This window comes from Gavialis gangeticus, unplaced genomic scaffold (assembly GCF_001723915.1).
Source record: "Gavialis gangeticus isolate Ggan-Ray unplaced genomic scaffold, GavGan_comp1, whole genome shotgun sequence".
Classification (NCBI taxonomy): domain Eukaryota; kingdom Metazoa; phylum Chordata; order Crocodylia; family Gavialidae; genus Gavialis; species Gavialis gangeticus.
Genome location: NW_017729003.1, coordinates 770,388 through 781,525, shown reverse-complemented (window position 1 = coordinate 781,525; position 11,138 = coordinate 770,388). Strand labels below are relative to the sequence as shown.

The window sequence follows — 11,138 nt, the reverse complement described above, 5'->3', positions numbered from 1 at the left end:
AAAAAGATGTGTGTGTGTGTGTGTGTGTGTGTGTGTGTGTGTGTGTGTGTGTGTGTGTGTGTGTGTGTGTGTGTGTGTGTGTGTGTGTGAAATGAAAAACACTTTCTATTTTTTCAAAGTAAAACAGGCAAATATAAACAATTTCCTCCAAATTGGCATATTATGGTATTTGGTAAATGAACAGATAGTTTGAGATTTCTCAAAAAAAAAAAAAAATCTCACAGCTGGCATAGACTCTGATTCCTCAAAGGAATCACTGTAACTTGAAAGGCACAGAAGAACCTATGTAAGACGACTATTTGCAATATTAGATTTCACTGTCCTCGTGAATAGTTTCTGACTGTGTTCATAATAAGCAGGCAGACTTGGGATGGAATTATAAAGGAAATTCATATGCCATAACGTGTACAGAGTCTTTGGTGAGATAACCCTTTACTGTTACCTATTCCTAAAACTGCTTTTCTTGGTACTGAAGGATAAAGGAGTCTATTTTAGGAATTATGGTGAGACTGCAAACATTAAAAATGTGTTTTTCTCTTTTAAGCTATATAACCACATAATGCTTAAAAAAGAGGTGAGAACTTGTTAGATTTTTGTGTATCATCTATCTTTAGTCCTATAGAATCAAAAGAAGTGCAAAGATTCTGCAGTGTTACAAAAACCATTTTTTGGAATAATTTATTCAAAAGAATTCCCACTGTTCCGCACACTAGTTATAAATATTGATGGAATTTTTAAAGCAGGCTATCATAAAACTATTTAATATTCATACATACCATGCAGGGAATTCAATATACCCTACATATAGGTTCTTTTCATTCTATGATGTTCAAACACATTACATCTGCAGGTGCAAGCAACATTAAAAAAGTGGGTCAGATTATCAACTGGGGTAAAAAGCCCTACTAGTCCTGCATGGTCCATGTTAACAAGCAAAGAATGGTAATATTAACAGTAGTTTTACTAGTGATTTTGTTCTAACTATAAATCAGTCAGATGACACCAGATGCCAGATTCAGTAACTGATACTATGGTTAAAGTGACAGATGAGAGTATGTATAATGGCTGCATTTTGATACATTTTACAAATGTGGGAGTTGGTCCTGCTCTGTAATGTGCAATCTGTGTCTTCTGAGGCCCAAGGCCAGGTAGAAGCCTTGCTGGTATAAGTTGCCTTGGGGAAGCACAGAATAGGTGCATGGGGTAATTTATCCAAAACAAAACAAAACAAAACAAAACAAGGAGAGCTTTTTATTCTGTTCCTGGTTCACAGTATTCAAACCATAACTATTTGTCTCTATTTTCATATTGCTTACATCCATATGCAACCCAACTGACTTAAACAAAGTTGTTTAAACAATTGTCCTGTTCTTTATGAACAGCCAACTGTCCCCTGTTCTTTATGAACCTAACTCCAGAAAGGGAGAGAGTAGGATTGTGGAAAACCAAGCAGCGGAAGTTCTCCATTTAGAGAGGGAGGGATCCATGGAGTTTCCTGTAGCCCCTAAGGCACAAGAGCAGGTTCAGAATGTTTTCCCTGGATAATTCCTTCTCTGTCCATTCCCTTTGAACATTCCAAACACACATGAAATGAAGGGTTTGCCTGCACCAGACGTGTAAAATATATGGCTCATGGAGCATTTCTGCCCAGTGTGCTGGGCTATTGGATATTGGGTGGCATGGCCTGCCATAGAATGGGGGACCTTTGACAGTAAGTTTGACTCACTGCCACAACCACCCCTAAACCTCATTGTGCTTCAGACCCTTGTCGCTGCCAGACCCCATCTGCAGACCCACTGCTACCTCTGGACTCGCACCTCTGCCAGATCCCTCCCAGCACTGCTGGAGCCACCTTGTGTCACCTCCAGACTTGCCACTACTGCCACCGGATCTCTTGCCACCTCTGGACCCACCACCACCTTGGTAGCCACCCTTGTGCCCTGGGATGGATCTGGCCTACATGGAACCCCATAGTCCAGATCCAGCCCAAGGCCCCAGGTGAGTTTGACACCCCTGGCCTATGCTGATGCCTTACAGAATAAGCTCTTATAACATAAAGAAAAGCAGGGACATTTGAGTAATACTACCTAAGGAAATCAGTCTTCTTATACAGACACTAGATTTCTTACCACAGACATACTTGAGGTCCCCTGCTTAAGTAATGGGGTGCTGACTTTGGGGGAAAAGGTATGTGTTATATATGAAAAAATATGGTATATCTGCCTTTGCATAGGCACTATAAACATATGGCTGTTTCTGTTAGCTGCATTCTGTACTGGGGAAGACAACTTGGTGTCATATAGCTAAAGCCAGAAGTATTCCTGGAGTTTTAGATTGTTTGTCAGTAAGTCCCCATTTGCAGCATATAACTTGGGTAACAAAATCTTATGGCTGTACTTATAGATTTTATAGACATTGAGGGCTGGAAGGGACCTCGCAAGATCATCGAGTCCAGCCTTCCTGACATTGGCAGAAAGCCTGCGGGGATCAAATGATCCCAGCAAGATAAACAAATGTCTTTTGAATGAGTCCAGAGTAGGTGCTTGCACCACCTCTGGGGGGAGTCTGTTCCAGACCCTGGACACTGGGACTGTTAAGAAGTGTTTCCTTTCAATCTCAATTGGTGTTCTAGGAGTTTGTGGCTGCTGGACCTTGTTACTTCTTGGGAACTCTGGTGAACAACTGTTCTCCCAGATCCTGATGCACACCCCTTAAGTACTTAAAGGTTGCCACCAAGTCCCCTCTGAGCCTTCTCTTCTCCAGGCTGAAGAGTCCCATGTCCTTCAGCCTCTCCTTGTAAGGTTTGCTCTCTTGGCCTTTGATCATATGGGTGGCTCTCCTCTGGACTCTCTCGCGAGCTTATCCACATCCCTCCTGAACTGGCGGGCCCAAAAGTGGATGCAGTACTCCAGTTGCAGCTTCACCAACGCTGAGTAAAGTGGGAGGATGACGTCCTCGGTTTTGTTAGAGATGCATCGATGGATGCATGCCAGAGTTTGGCTAGCTTTGCCGGCTACAGTGTTGCTTTGGTAGCTCATGTTCATCTTGTGATCAATCAAGACCCCCAAGTCTATTTGGTCATGGTGCTAGCAAGCCTAGCACCGCAAAGCCTATAAGTATGATGCTGGTTGCTCCTCCCGAGGTGGAGCGCCCTGCACTTCTCTATGCTAAATGCCATCAAGTTTTGGTCTGCCCACCTTGTGAGTGTGTCTAGGTCAGCTTAGATCCCAGCCTGTCTTCTAGTGTGGCTGCCTTTCCCCATAGTTTACTGTCATCTGCAAACTTTACCAGTCTGCATCTGACACCTGAATACAGATCATTAATGAACATGTTGAAGAGTACTGACCCAAGAACTGAGCCTTGAGGGACCCCACTGGTCACCCTGCACCACATTGATTAGTACTCGTTGGGTCTGACCCCAGAGCCAGTTCCCCAGCCACTGGACCATGACAGGGTTGAGGCTGCAGTTCCCCAGCTTAACCATGATGACATCATGCGAGACCAAGCCAAAGGCTTTCTTGAAATCCAGGTATACAACATTAACCTTGTCTCCCTTATCGAGGCAATGAGTCACCTGGTCATAGAAGGTGACAAGGTTGGTCAGGCAAGACCTCCCAGTGACAAAGCCATGTTGGCTGGCATTCAGAAGGATGCCTTCCATTAGTTTGTTGCTGATGGTTCCCTTGATGATTTTCTCCAAGATCTTCCCAGGGATGGATGTCAGGCTGATTGGCCTGTAGTTCCCTGGACCCTTCCTTCCTTCCTTTTTTGAAGATTGGGACCACATCAGCTCTTTTCCAGTCTTCAGACACCTCACCCAAGTGCCATGAGTTCTGAAATATCTTTGCCATAGGGAGTGCTATGATGTCTGCCAGCTCCTTCAAGACTCCTGGGTGCATTCTGTCCAGGCCTGAGGACTTATGGACATCTGGCCTTTTGAGGTGTTCCCTCACCTGATGGACGTCAATTATGGGACCATCTTCCACTCCCTGGAAGTTGTGTGTTCTGTCTAATACTGTGACCCCTTTGGGTGGATGGAAAACTGATGCAAAGTATTTGTTTAGGAGATTGGCCTTTTCTTGGGCATCAGACATCAGCTGCCCCATCTACTTACTGTGGATGCATGAAAGAAAGTGGGAAAATAAAAGAAAAATTAAGTTTTCTGCTTGTATTTTATGAAGTGCCCTTTTTCTTGCACATATATAGTCGCTTTTTATTTAAAATATGTAAATCAATCTAAGGTTCATTCAGAAATGTTATTATAAAATGTGTGTATGAATGAAAAGAAATTGAAGACATCTATGTAAAAATGTACAGTAAAAGCTGTGTTAAGTGGCATGAGTGGGGTCAGGGGGGTGCCGGGTACCTAAAAATTCTGGTTATCTGAGGCAGGGGTTTTCAACCTTTTTGAAAACCCTTGTGGGGCAGGGGCAGGGGGGCTGGTGATAGCTGCATTTGGAGCAGAGGCAGCACAGGGTGGTGGGTGGCATCAGCAACCCCCCTCCCCCCTACTGCCACGTCAAACCACTTGGCTAGAAATTCTAGTTAATAGAGTATTCTGGATAGTAGAATGCCAGTTAACACAGCTTTTACTGTATTTCTATTACGATATTACTAACTTATAAGTAAACTACATGTTGAGCCCTAGCTATCCATATACTCTTATGCATGCGCATGCGTGCATCCTTGTTCATGAATTCCCTTTAATGTTAGTTATCTATTTAGTAGGAGTTGTACATGTACTTGAAGAATAGAAAATATCTTGGCGACAGTTTACTTGTGGTTTATATTATTGTATTTTAATATATCATCAAGAAAAAGAGCAAGGGAATGTCTTTCAAACTTTCTGTGCTATACAGGAACACCCACAATCAGAACTCCCTCTCCTTATTTCTTGTTAACATGCATTATTCTCCCACTCTACTACTACTTTTCTTGGAACAAAGTTGACATGTACAAAATTCAAGTAAGTTAACAAGGAACAGTACAGTACAAAAGAGGGCTGGCTGGCTGTTTATATGTTGCAATGAGGGCTTGTGGGAGGCATTTCATCTGCAACGGCTAGCCCTCATTTTGTTCAAAAACCTAAAAAAAACCCCAAAACCCTAAAGAAAATATTTTGCCTGAGAAAATAAACCTTCCTTAAGAAATTACCATCATACTGTATTAGACATTTCCATCCAAGGTTAAAAGTGTGTGTGCTACCTTAAACACACACATTTTGATATTGTTTAGTAACCTTTTAATAATTTACTAAGTATATATAGAATCACAGAGTTGGAAGGAATGGACCTTTAAGGTTATCTAGTCTTACCCCCAACTAATGCAACACAATTGGTTAAATCAGCTATATAAAGACCTTAAATAATGAAAAGATACTGTGTTTTAAGCACTTAATAGCATTTCATTTTGTTACAAAGTACAAGTTAGTTGAACATAGGAATTCTTTACATTTACTCAGGGTTGGATTTTAGAGTGAAATGCCTGGGAAGATGATTGAGAAACTGGTTAAAGGCCATTTTTAACAGCCCCTCACTTCTAATTTCTAGGCCCATCTAAGGTGGGATTTTTAACAAGCACACTTTTAAGAGTCCTTGCGTAAGGCACTCAGTCTTGTCTCAAATCTTCGTCAATATTTAGGCTAAGTGTACCAGAGAACTCATAGGATGGCAGGCAGTTTTGCATCACAATACTAGATGTAATAAAAATCTGTATTTCCTTTGCTTCTTGCATAAACATCAATTTCAACTAGCTAAAACAAAATCCGAGCAGGCAATTTTGGTGGGAAAAGGGAGCAAACTATTTGGAAGGGTCGTACCAAATTCAACCATCACCCACGACTGGGGACGCATAGTATCCAATCACAGCAGCACACACATATTCTTTCTTTTGGGACTCTCTGCCTGAATGCAGACATGCAGGCACATGAGGTTTGTGGTGATGCAAACCTCTTTGCAGTGCCACAAACTGCAAAAGTTGCACATTAAATCAGTGCGCAGTGCTGCTACTTTCCAGCCAGCCAGCTGTTCTGCAGTGTGCCTTGAGATGGGGAGCAGGCTCCATGCCCCCCATCTCAAGGCAAACTGCACCCCAGCCAGCTGATCTGAGGCTGGCTGGGGTGCAGTGTGCTTCAGCACAGAGGCTCTACATGCGTCAGCATGGGGGCTCCTCAGCGAGGCCCCTGCACTGAGGCACATGGAGACAGGGGAGCAGCCAGCCCAAGAATGCCTGCTCCCCCACCTCTACATTTGTCCCACATTTGTTGTCTACCCCCCCCCTCAACCAAATTTCCATGTGCTGCTCCCCAGCTGGTCAGCGCACAGGGTGCCTCAGTGCAGGGGATGGCTAGCCCCTGCCAAGACACCCTATGCACCAGCCAGCCAGCCACTGCAGCCACAGGCCAGCAAAGAACACAGACAGGGGTGTGCACCGTGGCCACTACTATTAGTGCCACTACTATTGTGGACCTGGCTTCTGATGCAAAAACAGTAAAATGAATTGTCTTTTATCATCCCCCCTACCCTTCTCCACTGGGGATCAGGCTATGCCACTGCATGAGTTTTTTGTCACTACAATCTCATGTACTATAAACCTTGGCCTGACAAGTGAAGCTGAAGCATGCAGCAGCTCACCTAAGCAGCACAGCAAGGCATAAGCACATCAGGCAGGTTCTTCTCACTTTAAACTCGTTCCTTGTTCAATACTGGATTTAGATCAAAGTCCGAATCATGTTTTTTAATGTCCTCACATGGGTTTTACCTGGATTATTTCAGTGTGGTCTCTGCATTTCGTTAGGGATACCGGAGTTATCATGCCTTGGGTAAAAAATGTATGAGCAAAGGCAGATAGTTCCCGGCAGTTGGCCCATAGCTGAACCTTTACTTTATAAAGTAGAATGGCTTTTCAGCGTCACTGAATTACTTCTCCCACAAAGCTACAACATCGCTCTTATATTACCTCTCCCACAATAATAATTTAATGAATGACTAACCTGACTTCCTGAAGATACTATGATAGTAAGTAATATATAAAATTGCCTGGCATAATACAACAACAGAAGGAACACATATATATTCAGTCTTATGACTGCTTTATAAAATTTTGTTAGTGTTTGGGTACTACAAGTGATGTACACATCTGAAACATGTTTGGTGGACAGATGCTGACAGAATTTAAGTCTGTTACAGAATGATAACTCTTAGTCCAAACTGAACAATAAAGATAGGAGAGAGAGGAACATTTCTTGATTCATAACTTTGAACAGAAAACCAAGATTTATTTCACTTAAAAATATTTTATAATAGTGATAATTTGTATTAGATAGGGGCCATTTCTGAAAATCTTCACTTAAGTTCAACAGATAACGGATATCCAAGTAGTTTGGAAATACAGATTTGAGTCCCGTTTCACAGCTGAATTAACTAAGGCTAACTGACTAGATCAAGATCACTTAAAGTCACTGGAACAACTGAGAATAGAATTACTGGCTGCTTGCAGATGTGGAAAGAAAAACCTGATGCTTTACTTTAAAATTGGCGTGCTCCTGAGGCAAGCCCAGCACACACCCAAGAAGAGGCATCCTGTTAGTTGGACCTGACTTCCCAACATCTGTATCAATTGGGTGCTTTAGTGTGGCTTTTCTGGCACTTTTACCTAATGATTGACTCTGTTTTAGACAAAAGCACCAAAAAGTTCCATTGAAGTGCCTGATCTATACAGACACTGTGAAGCCAGGTCGAAGTAATGCACTGCTGCTTCTGGTCAAGCATGTTTCCCCCACATATCTGTCAGTGCTTTATATGTCCTTGCTCTAGCTACACTAGATGATGGTTGTTCCCACTATTTTTTTTTTAAAACATATGAAGGTATTAGATGTTTTAAGGGAATTTCATTTTTGTAAGAATGTAATCAATTTAAGTTAGTAGCTCACTTCATTGCAATCCACGAAAAAAAACTGGCTGATTTTTTATTCTTGAAAAGTGTCAGTAATATAAAAATCAGAGTCTGCTCCTCTTTCTATATCTCAAAAGTTTTAAGGTTGACAAATCTTGCTCATGATTACTTTTTACATGTCCTGGACTAGCGTATTTTCCCATGGGCTTATTGCTACATGTGGTTAATAAAAGTACAGTATGTCTCTTTTCATGATCACCTTTACCAGAGAGATGACAAAATTCCTGCAGAACTTTTAAGAAGTACTCTAAAAAGAAGTCTTTTGCAATAATGATATACATAGAGTAATCTCAAGGATTTTCCCTGATGGAAAAAATATATTACTTACCACTGAATTAGACTGAGAAGCCTTGTATACTATATAACATGTTCCAAGCATGCTCAATGGAAAGATCAAGCCTTGTAAATTGGATGATGGTAGATAGATTGGCATGTGCATGAATCAGTCTTTAAAAAATAGAGCTCAGGCTGTTTCTTGGAATAGTAACATTTTGATGTCTTAAATACTCTGACACTGTTTTCATAAACGGAGAATATAAACCATGTGCTGGGTGATGATTTTCTGAAAACTTTCCCGGTTTCATTGTGTATTTTATTGCAGGCCAAATGTGACAATAAATTTTATCCCCTGTGGCTTGTAGTTAAATACTTGCTCTGTTCAGAATAGCAACACTCAATTAAACAGCATTTTTCATGATCTACACCCTCTATTGTTACTGTGTTTAAGGGAAATAATGGGAGCACTGACCTATATTGCGTTTCTTATTATCGATGGATATGAAGCGTATGCAGGGATTATTGGTGATGTATTGTGCAGCCCAGGGGACATCAATCTGTGTACCAGCTTCATAAAAGAGTCCCAGAGCGTAGCGAGATGAGTAGCTCACAGATTCCAGTTGCTGCCTTTGACTTCCATTAATTACTGCGAAAAAAAATAGACAATCACTTTTTTCTCAGAGCATTAAATTTGTGAATACTGTAGTTAAGCCGATTAATTTTCCCTTAAAACAGTACTAGAGTGCCCAAAGTCCATATTCCATTTAACATTTTAATATTTAAATCTAACTGATTGTACTGCCTTTCTGGGATATTTATTAAAGAATTTTAGTGGTACAGTACATAAAATGAGTCTCTGATGTAAAAAAAAAGTTACTACTACCGTATATACATTTTATTTTTTTCTGGCAGCCACTGACTTCCACATAGTGACACAGATACTGATTCTATTCAGCAAAACAATTAAGAACATGCTTAACTTTAGGCACATGTTTAAATCCTATTGACTATTAAGTACTATTGACTTCAATGGAATATGTAACTTAATTTAAAGTTAAACACAAACTTAAAATATTTTGCTGAAAATTTGAGTTAAATGTTATGCAGCATTGGACTGATGGGTTCAATCCCGTATGAAGGCAGAGGAAGACTGCACTGAGCACAGTTTAAAACTGAACAGGATACTATTTTATTTTTGATCTATTAGTGAAGCTAGCTGAGAAGAATAAATATTGCCAGGTGGCAGGCCAGCAAGAACATTGGCCCAGATCCTCAAAGAGATTTAGTTCTCAAACTTTCATTTGCTTCAGTAAGAGCCTGGTACCTATATAACTTTATAGATCTGGATGTCCAGCAGGTAGCAAGGAGCAATGGCCTCTACTAGCTAGGGTAAATGAGATTTTATTGGAAGTGTTATCATCAACTGATGCTTATGACTGCCACTTATAGCTCTGAAGCATAGTCTAACATGACTATTTACATGGCCAATAAGAATTTCAAATCCCAAAGCATGGGAATTACCATGTGCCTGAAGTAGACACCAAGGTCAGGTAGAGAAGTTCAGAAAGCCTGGGAAAGAATTGGTCTAAGTTACGTAGTTTTCTGTAAGGAGCCTAGGTTAGATAATTAGCAAACAGTGTACATGTTCACCCTTGGTAGGGGAGGTGGTGGGGCAGGGAGGGGGACTGCAGGATGCCTACACTGGCTGAGGCCTTCAGGTTGAGGGTGCTCCTGCATGCCTCCCTGCATGTCCCGTGAGCTCTCTGGGCTGCCAGAGACTGATGACTAAGCTAAGCACCCAGGCCACCCTGATTGGCTTCTAGGCATGGGCAAGCATGCCCTCAACCCTCTGCCACACCACCATGGATTCTCCCCTGCACCCATCCCTAGGCTTCCAAAAAGGACCCAGAGCGAGCACCCCTTCACCCTGAATTACACGTGCCTTTGTGTCCAGGGCCTTCCTGCACCCTGCCATGATGTCCCGCCACCTGTGCCCAAGCAGGGACACCCAGGCCCTGCGTCCCATCTTGTTTGTCCCCCTGCCAGTCTCTTGCTGGATGCTGTGGGCCATCACACACCACCAGCACTGACTGGTGGAAGCCGATTGTTTTGAGCATCTGGAATGATGAACAGTAGGTCCAGACCTTCTACATGTGCCAGGCCACTTTCATGGACATGGTTGCCCATATGACCCCCATCCCCACATCACATGGCAGGATGTCAGCATGTGGCCATCCCTCACTCCTGAGAAGTGGGTGGTCATCACCATCATGAAGCTGGCCACCTCCAGTAGTTACTACTATATGCTAACCAGTTCCATGTGGGCAAGACCACAACTGGAGAGGCCATCTGGGAGGTGTATCTGGTCATCCAGATGTTCTGGCCAACTGCTTCATCTACAACTTGTCAACCGACAGGAGGTGGTCACTGGCTGCTGCCTCATGGATGCCCATCCTTTGCCTACCCCAGAGTGTCCAGTCATTTGTCAGCCACAAAGGCTTCTCCTCCTCTTACAGGACGTTGTTGACCACTAGAGCCACTTCACGCACATCTTCACCAGCTGGGCAGGTAGGGCTCACAATGCCCGTATCTTCCATAACTTCTCATTCCCCAAGATGATGGAAAGTGTGTGCTATGTTCTTGGAGTCCCCAATTTCATTATTGGTGATGTCACTGTCCCTCCCCATATCGTTAGGGAATTGGTTTACCTAATCCTGCCCTGGCTGGTGGAGCTCTATGGGGGCAGCTGGACTGCTGGAAGGAGAATCACTGCCTAAGCAGGTATTGCATGACAGGGGAGTGTGCCTTCAGTCACCTCAAGGGGCACTGACAGACTCTCGGTACATGGCTCAAGGTGGAAGAGAAGAACCTGTTGCGGCTTATCATCAGTGTGCACGTCTTCCACAAAA

General features: G+C 42.6%; 1 protein-coding gene across 1 annotated transcript in view; it reads right to left on the bottom strand.

Moving 5' to 3' along the window:
- Positions 1-10,826, bottom strand: part of RNLS (renalase, FAD dependent amine oxidase) — a 48,556-nt gene extending 37,730 nt beyond the window's left edge. Inside the window, exons 1-2 of the mRNA XM_019507721.1 lie at positions 10,744-10,826; positions 8,702-8,898 (exon numbers count right to left, since the gene is read on the bottom strand). Coding sequence (XP_019363266.1) covers positions 8,702-8,898; positions 10,744-10,826 — 280 coding nt within the window. The remainder of the gene's footprint in view (positions 1-8,701; positions 8,899-10,743) is intronic.
- Between the last annotated feature and the right edge of the window lie 312 nt (positions 10,827-11,138).